General features: G+C 43.7%; 2 protein-coding genes across 2 annotated transcripts; both read left to right on the top strand.

Annotated features, from left to right (window-relative positions):
- Window positions 1–1324: 1324 nt before the first annotated feature.
- Window positions 1325–4653, top strand: LOC131245893 (cocosin 1-like). The gene is made up of 4 exons (XM_058245643.1): window positions 1325–1670; window positions 2472–2737; window positions 2862–3299; window positions 4128–4653. Exons 1-4 carry the CDS (start codon window positions 1331–1333, stop codon window positions 4518–4520), a joined length of 1437 nt encoding a protein of 478 aa, XP_058101626.1. The 5' UTR covers window positions 1325–1330; the 3' UTR covers window positions 4521–4653.
- Window positions 4654–13189: 8536 nt separating this feature from the next.
- LOC131245892 (cocosin 1-like) lies at window positions 13190–16369 on the top strand. The gene is made up of 4 exons (XM_058245642.1): window positions 13190–13573; window positions 14416–14681; window positions 14809–15246; window positions 15780–16369. Exons 1-4 carry the CDS (start codon window positions 13231–13233, stop codon window positions 16176–16178), a joined length of 1446 nt encoding a protein of 481 aa, XP_058101625.1. The 5' UTR covers window positions 13190–13230; the 3' UTR covers window positions 16179–16369.
- Window positions 16370–17070: the final 701 nt, after the last annotated feature.

Raw genomic sequence — 17070 nt, 5'->3', positions numbered from 1 at the left:
TATTAAATACTAACTATAGTCAGGTAAATGTACGCTCTAGTCTTTGAGTCAACCAACTCGTCTGGATATCGAGTTAAGTCGAGTTTTCGAAATATAGTAAGAACAAAGTCTGGGTGAACCCTGAGTTGACCCAGCAGCACAGTCCTGACTCGACAAGAAATGGAAATTGCATATGAACAGCACCATGGCCCACTAGAAGCAATGCAAGATATGGATTCAACCGGTAGAGAGTGCTGATCGGAGGAGAGCAAGAGATAGGCCACATCCACCCCGGGACGGAAACGGATTGGCTACTCCCCCTGCCACCAGCCAATGGCTGATGGTCGGTGCTCTGTGGGCCCCACCATGATGTATCTGTTTCATCCATTCCGTCCACCTATTTTTCCAGATCATTTTATGATCTGATACAAAAAATGAGGCATATCCCAATCTCACGTATACCACATTACAGGAAATAGTGTTTAATGAGTGTCAACCATTAAAAACCTTTTGGGGGCCATAAAAGTTTTGGATCATGCTGAAATTTATTTTTTCCCTACATCTCGGACTTTATGACCTAATCAACATATTGGATGTCAGATAAACAGTACAGTGGGCCTTAGGAAGATTTTAATGGTGGATATCCAAACACTATTGTTTTCCTTTGATGTGGTCCACCTGAGATTTATGTCCCTCTCATTTGTGGGGCCCACAGAGCACCGACCACCAGCCCCGGGGCTGGTGGCAGGGGGAGTAGCCAATCCGTTTCCACCTGGGACTGCTCTCTGTCCCGCATGTGGATGTACACATGGCAGTGGGATGTGTGAACTCGTACAGGGATCAATGGACCCTGCCACATTGATCAGGGTACTCTCCGAATACCAACCATTCTACATCTTCTTTCTTTACCGTTGGTTGGAAGGCCAAACAGATCAGAAGGTTAACACTGTCCAAACGGAATTGTTTTCAACTCACAGGCAATCCAAAACACGTCCTACAAAATGGACCGTACGGATTCATATTCCTCAACCTGCCAAATGCAAACTTGAGAGGCAGCTCTACCATATTCCAGTACTCCCAGTTCTACCATATCATTTCTCATTCAGGAAATGGTTTTGCTAATGCCGTCGGCAGCTTGGTTTGGAGTTTTCTTAGAGGAAATCATCACAATATAACAGCCGTGTGCACGTTAGCGCAAAGGGGGACATGCAATGCGCAAAATGGCTAGAGAATCTCCCACCAAACGCCCTAATGTGGCGAACCGAAGCCCAGCTTTTCATCCTATAAATAGCCAAACGCTCTCAACCCTCAAGCCCAGACCACAACCATTCGTAGCCAAACCTTATCTTTGATGCACCCAATGGCTGCTTTGATCTCTCTTGCACTTTGCTTCCTGGTCTTGTTTCATGGGTCTGTAGCCCAATTCGGCCCTGGCCCACTGCAGCCGCAGCAGCAGCAACAACAGCAGCAACAGCGATTCCGCAGTCAGAGCGAATGCCGGGTCCAGAGCCTGAGCGCGCTCGAGCCCAACAGGCGGTACGAGTCTGAAGCTGGGGTAACGGAGCACTGGGACCAGAACAACGAGCAGTTGGAGTGTGCCGGTGTGGCCGCGACTCGCCACACGATTGCACCCAGGGGCCTTCTCTTGCCTTCCTTTGATAATGCGCCACGGCTTATCTATGTCGTCCAAGGTTCGACTCTGACCAAGACCGTGGCTGGATCCACCACTCATGGATGGAAGACTCGATGACTCGACGAGTCTTGAGCCGAGTGGGGTCAAGTCGGGGCACCTGCCAAGCCATGTGTGGGGCCCTCTATGATTTTACATTACACACAATTTGTTCATCCGGTCTCCTGGGGGCCAAGAAATCACGCCGGTCCAAAATTCGGGTGGGCCACACCATGTAAAATCATGCCTAAAGCCTCTAAGACTACGTGATGTGGTCCACCTGAGTTTTGGTATGGCCTTAAATTTTGGGGGGTCCATCGTTTTTGAGTTCATCTTCTTAATGGATCGAATGACTTAAAATGAGGTGGGCCCCGCATCCGTTGTAGTTTAAACTTGACTTGCAAAGCTTTGCAGAGTACCCAGCCTCTCATTGACAGTCATCGCCCTAAATGTTCAAGCGAACGTCACATGTACGAGATCCGGTCCGTTTATCGTGTGGGTTATAAATAACTTTGATGGGCCATCGAAGGAAAATCACACCTTTCTGGTAATCCTAACCATTACATTGGAGTCCAAAGGAAAGAAAATGGAGAAGTCCGCCAAAGTGTTTTGACTGTCTATTTTTTTCCTCTTATAAAAATATCCAATCCAAGGGTCAGGATTCTTAAATCGGTTTGAAATTCAAAATGTTGTCCATCCAGTGTAGGGCCTACTGATGTTCACTGCAGATCCAGTACGCGTTTGCCACAAGCACAAGATCATAAGTGGTAAATCTTTTATCTTAGAAAATTCAAGAGTGCGTGTGATGTGGTGGGCCATGCAGGTAGGGGCATCACTGGAGCAATCATCCCTGGCTGCCCTGAGTCCTTCCAATCCTTCCAACAATCGGAGCAACGTGAAGGAGGACAGGGCCAGCGCCAGAGACAAAGAGATCAGCATCAGAAGATCCAGCATTTCCGACAGGGCGACATCATTGCAATCCCGGCTGGTGTGGCCCACTGGACCTACAACGATGGGGAGACCCCGGTCGTCTTGGTCAGTGTCCTGGACACCAGTAACTATGCTAACCAGCTTGATCAAAACCACAGGGTAAGCTCAATCATTGCGGACCTAATGAACGGCCACAAGCGTCTGTAGATGATGTTCATGACAGTATTATTATTAATATTTGCGATTAACACACGTTTCCAATTTTGATCCTGGTTCATTGTAGAGATTCCGCCTTGCTGGGAGCGAACAACAGCCATCCACGCAGTCCTACCAACGAGAGCAGACCCGCGAACAGGGCCCGAGCGACAACATTTTCAATGGCTTCAATGTAGAGACCCTCGCAGAGGCTTTTGGTGTTAGCAGGGAGACGGCGAGGAAGCTGCAGAGCCAGGACGACAACAGAGGTAGTATCGTCCAAGTCGAAAATGGTCTTCAGGTGGTAAGGCCCCCAAGAAGAGAGGAGGATGAGGAGCAGGAACAGTTTCGCCTTAATGGATTGGAAGAGATCCAATGCTCCGCAAGACTCAGGCATAACATTGCGGAACCCACCCGTGCTGATGTGTACAATCCTCAAGCTGGCCGCATCACTAGCCTCAACAGCCAGAAGTTCCCCATTCTCAACGTCCTCCAACTGAGTGCTGAAAGAGGGGTCCTCTATAGGGTAAGATTCTCTAGGCACTTTTGAGCCGTCCATGATGGCCCATTCATTTATTCGGCCTCACATCCAGGCGCTCGGAGCCTAGAAAGAGGCCCCTGTATGGCCCATAAAATCCATAAGTGAGAATTGCTAATTACCACGGTAAAATAACGAGATGGACATACCACACAAAGAAATAGACAATCATGCCTAAGACCGGTGGCCTACCTGAGTTTCGGTATATCCCTTCATCCAAGTGAGGCGCGCATGATGAATGAGTTGAGTGGCATATACACACGAAATCGAATTGCGTACTGAGTAACTCAGTACGATAAAGTAACTCAGTGGGCTTGTATCGTACTGAGTAAACTCTGATGGCCCACTGTGAATTTATGTGGCCTCCAAGAAGTTTTCAACGGTAGACGTTCAATTCACAAAGTTTTCTGTTGTGTGGCCCACTTAAGATTTTTATATGCTTAATTTCAGGGATAAAGCTTCAAATTATCTTATAAAATGGATGGACAGAGTAGATATAGTACATAAATCACTGTGGACCCCACAGAGTTTACTCAGTTCCCGTAGCGTACTGAGTTAATCAGTACGCAATCCGCTTACATCTAAGATGATTTCAAAAGTGCGTGTCACCCTCCCCTGGCGTTCCTCACCATTCCCTTTGGTGTGGACCACATGAGTTATGGATGATTTGGATTTTGTTCCTGTTCCCATCATGAGGTTTGGTGCATCTGATGGACGGGTTAGATGGCACTCATACATCAAGGTAGGCCACATCGGGCTGGAGCATATGGTAATTACTAATTTTTTTAATGACGAAAATACCCTCATTGCATGCAGAATGCACTCCTGGCACCTCATTGGAACGTGAACGCCCACAGCGTGGTGTATGCAACCCGTGGCAATGGACGGGTCCAGATTGTTGGTGAGCAAGGGCGGCCTGTCTTTGACGGTGAGCTTCGGGAGGGTCAGCTTGTGGTTGTCCCACAGAGCTTCGCGGTAGTGAAGAAGGCTGGGAACGAGGGGTTCGAGTACGTCGCGTTCAAGACAAACGACAATGCAATGAACAGCCCGCTCGTCGGTAAGACGTCAGTGATTCGTGCCATGCCCGAAGATGTCCTCATGAATTCATACAGAATCTCCAGGGAGGAAGCAAGGAGACTGAAGTACAACAGGGAGGAGATTGCCGTCTTTTCTCCAAGGTTTCCATCCCAACAAAGGGCAGCTGCTTAATTTTAGTGGATCGTGAGGTCTACAAACAGAGGCACGTTTTTGTCTGTGAGGTTAGATTAGGAATAAAAAAGCCTTATGGGTTGGCTAGCTAGCTTTTATATATAAATATAAATACAAATATAATATATAATATGATATATAATAAAACATGTGAGGAATGAAAGACGAGTTACTTTCATCAAGCAATGAATTTTCCTTTTGTTAACCTCATTTTGTTTTGGCTTATATAGGTATAATATTTGGAAAGTTATCCCTTTGGAATGAAAGACCGAGTTACCTTCAACAAGCAATGAATTTTCCTCGGATAACTGCTTAAGTCAAGACCCATGCACTCCCAAGCATTATCTGATCAAGGCTTTTATTTATCCTAGCATTGAAATGATTTTCTACTTAAATAAATATGGGAATACTTGCAAGAACAATACTTGCAAGAACATCACACATACTCTTCCTAGAAAACACCAAATTGAAATGATAACAATCATCTATAACAGAAATAAAATAGCAATATATTAAAGTAGTCTCCCAAACATTTGGATGAATTAATTCAAAAGGAGTATTATTTTTGGATTCAATTGTTTATATGGGCCCTGTTATTTTAGAGTGTTCTCGGGTGTTAATACCATGCTGATAATTGGAGAGATAAAAACACATACAAAGAAATTTGTGATATTTTTATATAACTGGAACTTTCAACACTTGTACTGACTTTGACCCACGGACCATTGGTAACAGATGAAATTATACGGGAAAAAGATCCTAACAAACTAGTATTTTCACCCTTTTATCCCACAGGACCAGTGGGACCCTTCTTGTAAAGTATATTAATGAGTGATGACATTGATTATACTTGTAAGATAATAAAAAACTTTCATACGGCGAGTTTTTGCGAGCTCATGAAAGGATGTGAGGACAAAAACTTAGCTAGATCCAAAGCTTAGGTGGATTATACCGTAGGAAATAGTAGGATTGAATACAAAACATTGAAATTAAATACCATTGCCCACTGTTGCGCCCATGGTGGCCCACTCGGGTCTAAGATTTTCCTAAATTTATTTGGCTCTTGCTCCTTAATTTGCTACCTTGTGAATCCGATGGATGGAGTAGATTTTGAAAAAAAAAGCATTATTAGTGGACCACCCCATGTGAAATAGTGGGGATTGAATGCCTATCGTCGGAAGCTTTTTGGGGGGCAAAAATGTTTCTATGAAACTGATATTTATGTCTTCCGTTTATCTAGGTTTGTGTGGCCTTATGAACAGGTTAAATGGCAAACAAACATCTTGGTTGGCCCTTGGAAGAATTCAAGGGTGGGCGTCATCATCTCTGTTATTTTCGGTGGTGTGGTTCCACCCATAACATCTGTATAACCACCTCAATCCACAGGGAATTCTGAAATAGGTTTTATTTTATTTACTTTTAGCTTTTACACACTCACTCATACCCACACACACCCGTGCATAGAGCTTGGCAGAATCGGACCTGATTCAATCCGAACCGAAGGTTAGGATCGGATTGGATCGAGTAGGCCCAGTTAAATCCGACCATACATCGAGTCAAGTTCGGATCAGTGGCCAATCCGAACCAATCCGATTGGATCCGATCAGATCCGCATAATGTTCATTCAACACTGTTTCCTGTAATGTTGTCCAGTTGAGATTGGGATATACCTCATTTTTTGTTTAATGCCATAAAATGATCTAGAAAAATAGATGAACATCATAGATGAAATAAATACATCATGGTGGGGTCCACAGAGCACCGACCACCAGCAATTGGCTCGTACTAGGGGGAGTAGCCAATAAGTCTCCTCTCAGCTGGCGCATGGAGCACCGGACTCTGACACCCGAACGGGGATTTCCTGCATAAGCCTTTCGCATGAAGTTCCTGCGCAATGATGCTGGATGGGGCCCACTGAAATGTACATTAGAAATCCATTCTGTCCATCCATTTTGGGAGATCATTTTATCATTCCATAAAAAAAATAAGTTGAATAAAAAATTTAAGTAGGTCACACTAGAGGGAAAACTGAGGAAAGAGATATCTACCGTTGAAACCTTCCTGGGCTCCAACTTGATGTTTATATGCTATCCAAACCGTTTATAAGGTCATTCCCAATGGGATTAAGTGAAAAAACCAAAAATATTTCATGATACAAAACTTTTAAGGCCATAAGAATGCTTCAACGGTGCTCACTAAATTTCCACGGTTTTCTATCGATTGGCCCATTTTACTTTTTGATATACTTAATTTTTGGTCACACATCTTAAAATGAGGTCTCAAAAACGTATGGACGGTGTGGATTTCTCAAAAACATCTCGGTAGGCCACACCTAGCACTTGCGTAGGAACTTCCTGCGGGCTTTCGCACGCAATCGGCATCCCTGACACCACACTGGTGTATTGACGTAAAGGGATGGGCAGGTCAGATGTACCATACATTAGGAGAGCTGGTGCTTAGTGTACCGGCGTCAACAAGTTCTGTGGGTCCCATCATAAGGTATGTGTTATATCCAAACCGTCCATCCATTTGCAAGGCTCCTCTTAAGGCTTGAGCTAAAAAATAAGACATATTTAAGATCAAGTGGACCACACTGCAAAAAGTAGTAGAGGGTTGAACGTATATCATTAAAACTCTTTTAGGGTTACAAAAGTTTCGGATAAATATGAATTTTGTTTTTCCTCTTTATCCATGTAGTTGTGACCTTATTAACAGATTTGATGGAAAATAAACGTTATGGTGGGCCTTATGATTTTTTTTTTTATGATGAATATCATATATATATATATATATATTTTATTTTTTTAAAATTTCCAAAAATAAAATAAAAAATAAAATAAAAGATTAGATCCGAACTCTAACTAACTTGGTCTGACTCGGTTTTCTAACTGAGTCAGAATCAGTTCGAGTTAAGCCAGCAATGTAATGGATCAGATTGAGTTAGAGGACTCGGACTCGGCCTCGGATGGAATCGAGTTCAAGTCATGCATTAAAAATTTTGAACCGAGTCAAGTTGGAGCCAATCCAGTCTGACTCGACTCGACTTGATGCCCACCTCTTCTCATGCACTCACACCACACAGTGGAATTTAACCACAGTAGATACTCGAACCCCCGACCTTGTGTTGAAACTCTTGTGAGTCTACCACCAGGGCATGAGTAGGGAATTCTAAAATAGGGCATCATGCTTATGCAAGTGGGTTAGTGACCCAAACTAACATGAATGCACTATACACCTAGTGGGTCCGACCCACAACACTTGTATAACACCTTCTTCCACAGGGACTTTCAAAATAGGAATCTTGTTTATACAAGTGGGCCATCATTCTACAAGCCAAACCAACCCGATCGAATGCTCAATCTAAAAGAAATTGTCACAGGTGGATTAATTTCAAACCCTTCAATGGCAAGGATCTTTTAACACAGGGCATCCAAAGTACATAGGTCATCTAGTGTGCCCCTTCATACCAACATTTTGGAATGCTTAGGGGATGGGCCCCGCTTCTCACGACAAATAGCTCCATCGAACTGGTGTAGAAGGGGGACAAAGCATGGTGATCACCTGGTGTGAAAATTAGGTTGGTCCAACCATCAGATGGGCCAAAAAGCAAACACCCATAGAGACTGATGGAATGACCAAGTGTATTGGTGTGGCCCACTAAATGGGTGGACAACCTGATTTTTATGGTGTAGAGAGGGAGAGCAAGCTGATGAACTTAGATCTCTCTACCGCACCACGATCTACTTGCGAGAGCGTGAGAAGGGAGAGATGATAAGGTGAAGAAGAGAAAGTCGGGGAGGAGTATAGAAGGAGAGAGCAGAGAGGATACTGATGGTGGGAGAGATGGCTTAATGACCTCTCGCTTGGCAGGTGGAACCCATCAAAGATGGACATAGATTGCATAGGTGGGGTACACTGCGCCGTTTGTGACAAATCCACCTCCTCCACTAGTTTCATGAACTTATTTTAGGGGATAAGCCTCAAAATTAGGTAGATGCGAAACTCAAGTGGGAAACACGCCGGGAAATAGTGGGTATTGAATGCTTACGGTTGAAACTATCAAGGGCCCACTGTTATGTTTGTAAGAAAATCCACCATGTCCATTATGTTTGCCAGATCATTTTAAGGTTTGAGTGTAAATAAATGAGGATCCAAAACTCATGCAGGGCACACGGTAGGAAATAGTGGACCACGAACTGCCACCGTATAGATGCTTGGAGAACATGGTGATATTGCTATGAAATCTACCTGTCCACTAGGGCTGTCAATGGGCTAGGCTGGCCTGATGGGCTTCCGAGCGAGGCCACCATGGGCCAGGCTCGAGCTTAAGACTCAATCCTATTTCTTAATCAGGGCCGGCTTGGACTTATCAGTCCAAAATCTCAGGAGCCCGGCTTGGCTCAATGTTTTAAAAGAAATTCAAATTTTATATTAAAAATTTTTCATCTGAAAATCTTTAAACCCAATTCAAAATTTAAGTTAAAAATTTTCATCCCAAAAGTCTCGAAATATCTCTTTTTGCCTCCAAACAAAAAAAAAACTCGAAGCATCTCTTTCTGCCGGAAGAAATGAGAAATGTGAGTGACAAGTGAATGCAATATGAGAGACCTCTCTCTCTTACATGTCATATAAAGGCATGGATTCTCTAAAAATTAGCCCATATTTAATAACTGCCAGTGGTTTGGAATCTAGTTCCAGTCATGAACCTATCGTGCTCTCGTTATTACATCACCGGTCAATTTCACATTCCAATCAGGTTCAAAGGATCAAATCTTGAGGGCCACTTGAGAGACCCATCCACTTTGGAGGGATGGCCATGGATTTGGCAAGCTTCAGATTTGGATGATCTCTCTCTCTCTCTCTCTCTCTCTCTCTCTCTCTCTCTCTCTCTCTCCGTGTAGGGATGGGCATGGAGTCATGAATTCATGATTTTTACTAATTTTCAATTCTAAGATAGTTCAAAATTCATGATTTTTACTATTTTTCAATTTGAAGGGAGACCTGTGGCTTACAAAATTCAAAATTTTCAGATCATTTCCGATCTTCATTTCTCCTCTTCTTTTAAGGTATTCACATTCACATTTGGGATTTGGATCGGATGCTAGTAACTGTTTCTCTCTAGATCTACCTATTTCAATTTGTTGTTTTCTTAGCTTCCGTTGCCATATATGATTGCTGAATCTGGTGAATTATGGAATATTTTAGTTAAATTTTCAGATTTGTCTGTCTTCTTTCACTGTCGAGCTCATTCAAGAGGATGAAATTGCAGTTTTCAGCTACACCCTTTCTTTTTCTTTATTTTTTGCAGTGCATCCTTCTTTTTGGTAGCAAAGCAGCACCAATGTGTACTATTGTATTACTAAAAGCTGAGAAAGGGGTGTAGCTATCAACCAGGAGGGCATAAATACTAGCCACAAAGAAATTTTGAATTGTAAACATTTCAACTGAGATGGTGATAAACAGGTCAGATCCTCGTGCAAAATAACGTTGTCGACAGAGCTCTCTCTACTACTCTCTCTCTCTCTCTGTTCACATGCGTGTTAAGGTTATTAAAGTTAGTAAAAAATTATTAACATGCCTAGAGCTTATTCACCAAGGTATAAACTTTATTCAACTTAGTATGTGGGTCCACCATATTGTATATATGCCATCCAAATCCCAATCTAACGAACTCTACTATGATGATGTAATGCCCAAAAAGTAAGGCCTATGCAATCATTAGATACCATTGAATATGCTTATTGCTTCTCCTTTTATTATATATATATATATATATATATATATATATATATATATATATAAAATGATTGCACCAAATGATCTATCAAAATTTTCACCATATATATATACACACACACGGAAACCTTCACCTGCGAACCAGTTCCTACATACTACATATAAACTTTTTTGAGAACTCATCATATCTGATGAGTCTCACAAATCTGAACGGTCCACATGAAGTAGAACCTCATGAAACCTCCTAGTACAAATTTTACTTTGATCCGAAACTTTGGTGGGCCGTGAAAAATGCAAACAGTTTCTTCCCTTGATTTGAATTTCTCTTTGCTATGGCCCACCAGAATCTTAGAGCAGGGTGAAAATTCACCCCCTAAGGTTTCATGGGATTCCGCATCTTATGGACCGTTCGGATTCAACACCCATGACACGTGTGCAAAGGTGCGCACGTGCGTAGGTGAGCATGCCTCTCTCTCTCTCTCTCTCTCTCTCTCTCTCTCTCTCTATATATATATATATATATATATATATATATATATATGGTGTAGATCATTTGGGAGATTTCTCCATTAGATCTATCCTAATGCCTAAATTGACCATCCTCCCATACCTCTAATTTCTGTGATGTAGGTCTCTGTAGATACTGCTTTACTGTAATATATCATAGCATGTAGTCTGTTAATTCAAAATCTTAAATCTTTCTATTTGTAGTACATTGCAGATAACAATCTTAAGAACAACCCATGGCATGGATTTGATGAGTGGTCGCTCAAGCTAAAAACCAATGCGCCTAATCGGAGAACTCAATCCAAATAGCTGCATGTCACCTTCTCTAAGACCTATAAACTGCTCAGAGACATGTTTATACAATGGAGGCATCTGAAATGGCAGAATATGCAGGCGGGCTTATTGCTGGGAATCCATCATTGGAAGAATGGATTACGGTGTGATTTTATTTTGCAGTTTAAACTTAATACATGACTTTTTTGAGTTATTTGCCAAACTCAAAGATAGAGATTTCCATCTTATTTCCATGGTTTCTCTGTTTGTATTGAGATTTCAAGTCTTTTGGACTGAGGGAGAAAACCAATCTATATTCTCTTCTTTCCTTTTCTTTTCTTTCTGTTTTTTCATGTTTTATGGATTGTGATTCCAAGTCTATTTGATTGAGAATTGAAGACTCTTTATGGGTTTTGGTAAATTAATTGTTTTGTTGATATTGTGCTGATTATTATCTTGATGAATGTTAAATGGGTGAAATATGCATAGGTTCAATCATTTGTTGATAGAGAAATGAGGTTAAAAGTGAATTTAGCTTCAGTTGATACCAACAAAAGCTAAACTCATCTTTAGTCTCAGTGTTGCCTCAATTACCTAAACCGAGACTATAATTCCCATGATTAAAGGCTTGAGCCTCGGTTGTTGAGAACCGAGGTTAAAAATAAATTTAGCTTTAATTGGAGGCAATTGAGACTAAAATTTGGATTTAGTCTCAGTTGGAAACAATGGAGGCTAAAATTTTGGTTTAGCCTCATTTCAAGAAAACTGAAGTTAAAAAGGTTTTTTTAGCTTCACTTGAAGAACTGAGGTTATAAAAGTTATTTTAGCCTCGGTTGCTGAAACTGAGGCTAAAGCCTTTATTCCTGGGATTTTCAACCTTGGTTTGGATAACTGAGGCTAAACTGAGGCTAATGGCTTTAACCTAAGTTTTTAACCTTTTTAGCCACGGTTTAACCGAGACTAAAGCCTCCTTTTCTTGTAGTGTAGAGCGAGCCAAGTCAAGGTGTGAACTGAGTCAAACCAAGCTACCTGTTGCGTGACCTCGGCTTCTTTTTTAATGAGCTTAGTTAAACAGGACTCAGCTCTTCCCAAATCCCCCTTTCAAACGGAGGCGATCTGAGCTAAACCGAGTTGAATTGAAGGAGCTGCTAGCTCAACTTGTGTACAGCTCTAGACCGAGACCATCAACAAATAGAAATTGGATGAACAACACCATAGCCCCTGGAAGCAATGCAAGACATGGATTCAACCAGCAGAGGGTGTTGATCAGAGGAGAGTCTGGCTAAGATCAATTGGGGGCGACCGGCAATCGCATTCCAAGTTTTCGCATGCAGCAGATCTTTCCCCTTATATTAGGGGCCTAGCCCTGGTAGACGGAGTCGGGCTGGGGTCTCTTAGGCAGCATTATGTGGGCCTGTAGGGGCCGCCTAGGCGTTACATTGCAGGCTTCGAGTAAGGGATCCTGTTGTGTTTTCCGTGCTTTTTTTTTTTTTTTTTGGTGTCTTTCCATATGATAAGCCGCCTGTTGGTCCTTTTTTCTGAGAGGAGGCCCGAAGACAGTCCTGGTGTATAGCCCGTCTCGTATATGAAAATCTCACGGGTAAAAAAAAAAATGGCACATCCACCTGGGATTGCTGTCCTACATGTTTACACGTGGCAGTGGGATGTGTGAATTCGTACAGGGATCAATGGCCCCTGCCACATTGAACAGGATCCTCTCCAAATAGCAACAAATCTATATCTTCTTTCTTTACCGTTGGTTGGAAGGCCACACTGATCAGAAGGGTAGCACTGGCCAAATTGAATTGTTTTCCAATTACAGGCAATCCAAAACACGTCCTACAAAATGGACCGTACGGATTCACATTCCTCAACCTGCCAAATGCATAATTGAGAGGCCGCTCTACCATATTCCAGTACTCCCAGTTCTACCATATGCTTTCTCATTCAGGAAATGGTTTTGCTGATGCCGTCGGCAGCTTGGTTTGGAGTTATCCTGGAAGACATCATCACAGTATAACAGCCGTGTGCACGTTAGTGCAAAGGGCCATGCGATGCGCAAAATGGCTAGAGAATCTCCCACCAAACACCCTTACGTGGCGAACCGAGGCTCAGCTTTTCATCTTATAAATAGCCAAACGCTCCCAACCCTCAAACCCAGACCACAACCACTCGTAGTCAAACCCTATATTTGATGCACCCAATGGCTGCTTTGATCTCTCTTGCACTTTTCTTCCTGGTCTTGTGTGATGGGTCTGTAGCCCAATTCGACCGTGGCCCACTGCAGCCGCAGCAGCAGCAGCAGCAACAGCAACAACAGCGATTCCGCAGGCAGAGCGAATGCCGGGTCGAGAGCCTGAGCGCGCTCGAGCCCAACAGGCGGTACGAGTCTGAAGCTGGGGTAACGGAGCAGTGGGACCAGAACAATGAGCAGTTGGAGTGTGCCGGTGTGGCCGCCACTCGCCACACGATTGCACCTAGGGGCCTTCTCTTGCCTTCCTTTGATAATGCGCCACGGCTTATCTACGTCGTCCAAGGTTCGACCCTGACCCTGACCTTGGCCGGATCCACTCATGGATTGAAGACTCGGCGAATCAGAACGACTCGTTTAGTCTTGAGCCAAAGTGGGGCCAAGTCAAGGGCAACTGCCACGCCATGTGTGGGGCCCTCTATGATTTTACATTACACACAATCCGTTCATCCGGTGCGTGCCCTGATGTACTCCTACGGGCCTGGAAATCATGCCGGTCCAAATTTTGGGTGGGCCACACCATGTAAAATCATTCATAAAGCCTCTAAGATTACGTGGTGTGGTCCACCTGAGTTTTGGTGTGGCCTTATTTTGGGATGTCCATCTTATTTGGGTGCATCTTCTGAATGAGTTGGATGAAATAGATAAAATGAGGTGGGCCCCACACCCGTTGTAGGTTAAGCTTGACTTGCAAAGCTTTGCAGTGTATCCGGCCTCTCATTGATAGTGATCTCCATAAATGTTCAAGCCAACGTCACACGTACGTGATCCGACCCGTTCATCTTGTGGATTATATATAAATTTGATGGTCCATCAATGGAATATCTCACTTTTCTGGCAATCCTAACCATTCTATCGGAGGAGTTGCAAAGAAAAGAAAATGGACAGTTATAGAAAGAAGCCCACCAAAGTTCCTCGATTCTCCAGTATTTTCCCTTGAAAAAGTATCCAATCCAAGGGTCATGATACTTAAATCAGTTTGAAATTCAAAATGTGGCCCATCCAGCGTAAGGCATACTGATGTTCAGTGCAAGTCTCATACGCCTTTGCCACATGCACGAGATCATAAGTGATAAATCTCATATTTTAGAAAATTCAAGAGTACGTATGATGTGGTGGGCCATGCAGGTAGGGGCATCACTGGAGCAATCATCCCTGGCTGCCCTGAGTCCTTCCAATCCTTCCAACAATCAGAGCAACGTGAAGGAGGGCAGGGCCAGCGCCAGAGACAGAGAGATCAGCATCAGAAGATCCAGCACTTCCGACAGGGCGACGTCATTGCTATCCCAGCTGGTGTGGCCCACTGGACCTACAACGATGGGGAGACCCCGGTCGTCTTGGTCAGTGTCCTAGATACTAGTAACTATGCTAACCAGCTCGATCAAAACCACAGGGTAAGCTCAATCATTGCGGACCTAATGAACAGCCACGATCGTCTGTAGATGATGTTCATGACGGTTTTATTTATTTATTTATTTAATTTTTTACACACGTTTCTAATATTGACCCTGGTTAATGTAGAGATTCCGCCTTGCTGGGGGCCAACAACAACAATCCAGTCGGTCCTACCAACAGCAGCAGGCCCGCGAACAAGGCCCAAGCGACAACATTTTCAATGGCTTCAATGTAGAGACCCTCGCAGAGGCTTTTGGTGTGAGCAGGGAGACGGCGAGGAAGCTGCAGAGTCAAGACGACAACAGGGGCAGTATTGTCCGAGTCGAAAATGGTCTTCAGGTGGTAAGGCCCCCAAGGAGAGAGGAGGATGAGGAGCAAGAACAGTTTCGCCTTAATGGATTGGAAGAGACCCAATGCTCAGCAAAACTCACATATAACATTGCGGACCCCACCCGTGCTGACGTGTACAATCCTCAAGCTGGCCGCATCACTAGCCTCAACAGCCAGAAATTCCCCATCCTCAATGTCCTCCAACTGAGTGCTGAAAGAGGGATCCTCTATAGGGTAAGATTCTCTTAACCACTTTTGGACCGTCTATGATGGCCTATTCTTTTATTCAGCCCAACATCCAGGCGCTAGGAGGCTAGAAAGAGGCCCATGTATGGTCCATAAAATCCATAAATGGGAATTTCTAATTACCACCGTAAAATACTAAGATGAACATACCACATAAAGAAATATACAATCATGCCTCAGACTGGTGGCCTACATAATTTTCGGTATATCCCTTCATCCAAGTGGGGCGCACATGATGAATGAGTTGAATGGTATATATAGACAACTCGGTGGACCCCACATTACATCTTAAAATTTCCTAGGTGGGTGTCACCCTCCCCTGGCGTTCCTCACCATTCCCTTTGGTGTGGACGACATGAGTTACAGATGAGGTTGGATTTTGTGCCCTGGCCCCATCATGAGGTTTGGTGCATCTAATGGACGGGTTAGATGACACCCATACATCAAGGTAGGCCACACCCAGCTGGAACATATGGTAATTACCAATTTTTTAATGACGAAAATACCCTCATTGCATGCAGAATGCACTCCTAGCACCTCACTGGAACGTGAACGCCCACAGCGTGGTGTATGCAACCCGCGGCAATGGACGGGTCCAGATTGTTGGTGAGCAAGGGCGGCCTGTCTTTGACGGTGAGCTTCGGGAGGGTCAGCTTGTGGTTGTCCCACAGAGCTTCGCGGTAGTGAAGAAGGCTGGGAACGAGGGGTTCGAGTACGTTGCCTTCAAGACCAACGACAATGCAATGAACAGCCCGCTCGTCGGGAAGACGTCAGTGATTCGTGCCATGCCCGAAGATGTCCTCATGAATTCATATAGAATCTCCAGGGAGGAAGCAAGGAGACTGAAGTACAACAGGGAGGAGATTGCCGTCTTCGCTCCAAGGTTTCAGTCCCAAGAAAGGGCGGCTGCGTTATTTTAGTAGATAAAAACCAGAAGCAGGTTTTTGTTAGTGAGGGTAGATTAGGAATAAAAAAAGCCTTATGAGCTTGGAAGTTGGCTAACTAGCTTATATATATAAATATAAATAAAATATATAGTAGGATATATAATAAAACATGTATGGGATGATCTGTTAACACTTACATATATAAAATGTCTCTCCTTATACAAGTGGAATATTTCTCTGTTTCAAAATTGAGATATTGTGTTGTCACGTGGCCCAGTATAAAGTAGCAAATATGTCCGGTGGGCCACAACATGAATGGGTGATGGGCCAAAACATTCAAGTGATTGGACATTCTGACCATCAATTTAGGGATGTCAATGGGCCATGGTGGGTTCTGTCAGAGACTGCTTAAAATTTTAGCCCGTTTAGGCCTGTCAGCCCTGCCAAGCCCTTTTAGGGTTTTAGGGGCATTTTTGTCATATATCATGAATGATGGGCTCCACCTAATGGGAAGCTCGGATGTTGCAGAAAAATAGGTGGCAGTGTTTGATGTAGAGTGGGTCGCAGAAAATTACATGGCCAAGATGGATCAGAAAAGGCCCGGTCGACGACAGAAGTAATCCAGACCATCGAACCTTAAATCGGGCGTATCTTGCAATCCGGAATGAGTTATCTGACGTAAAATATATGATTTTGGGGTAGAACGAGCTACTGAAGCCAACCAACCCCGCTACGCCGGGTTGCGCAGCCCGGAATTGCGAAAAACCCCTGGATTGACGGTCGTTTCCCTGTTTTAATTTCGTTTTTACTATAAATAGTAAGTTTTAGTTCGATTACAAGTCTTCATCCGTCGGGCTTTAGGAGTTGCGCCCAACGTGAAAAGAGCTTAGAATAATTAGGAGAACGGTTTGGTGAAGCCAAATAG

This window comes from Magnolia sinica, chromosome 5 (genome assembly GCF_029962835.1).
Source record: "Magnolia sinica isolate HGM2019 chromosome 5, MsV1, whole genome shotgun sequence".
NCBI lineage: Eukaryota > Viridiplantae > Streptophyta > Magnoliopsida > Magnoliales > Magnoliaceae > Magnolia > Magnolia sinica.
This window is presented reverse-complemented; position numbering and strand designations above follow the sequence as displayed.

Bases quoted from the DNA above. Each gene is read 5' to 3' on its own strand.
- LOC131245893 (XM_058245643.1), top strand. From the start codon at position 1,331: ATGCACCCAATGGCTGCTTTGATCTCTCTTGCACTTTGCTTCCTGGTC. The intron at 1,671-2,471 runs GTTCGACTCTGA...TGGGCCATGCAG, and splicing joins GCTTATCTATGTCGTCCAAG to GTAGGGGCATCACTGGAGCA. The intron at 3,300-4,127 runs GTAAGATTCTCT...CATTGCATGCAG, and splicing joins AAAGAGGGGTCCTCTATAGG to AATGCACTCCTGGCACCTCA.
- LOC131245892 (XM_058245642.1), top strand. From the start codon at position 13,231: ATGCACCCAATGGCTGCTTTGATCTCTCTTGCACTTTTCTTCCTGGTC. The intron at 14,682-14,808 runs GTAAGCTCAATC...TGGTTAATGTAG, and splicing joins AGCTCGATCAAAACCACAGG to AGATTCCGCCTTGCTGGGGG. The intron at 15,247-15,779 runs GTAAGATTCTCT...CATTGCATGCAG, and splicing joins AAAGAGGGATCCTCTATAGG to AATGCACTCCTAGCACCTCA.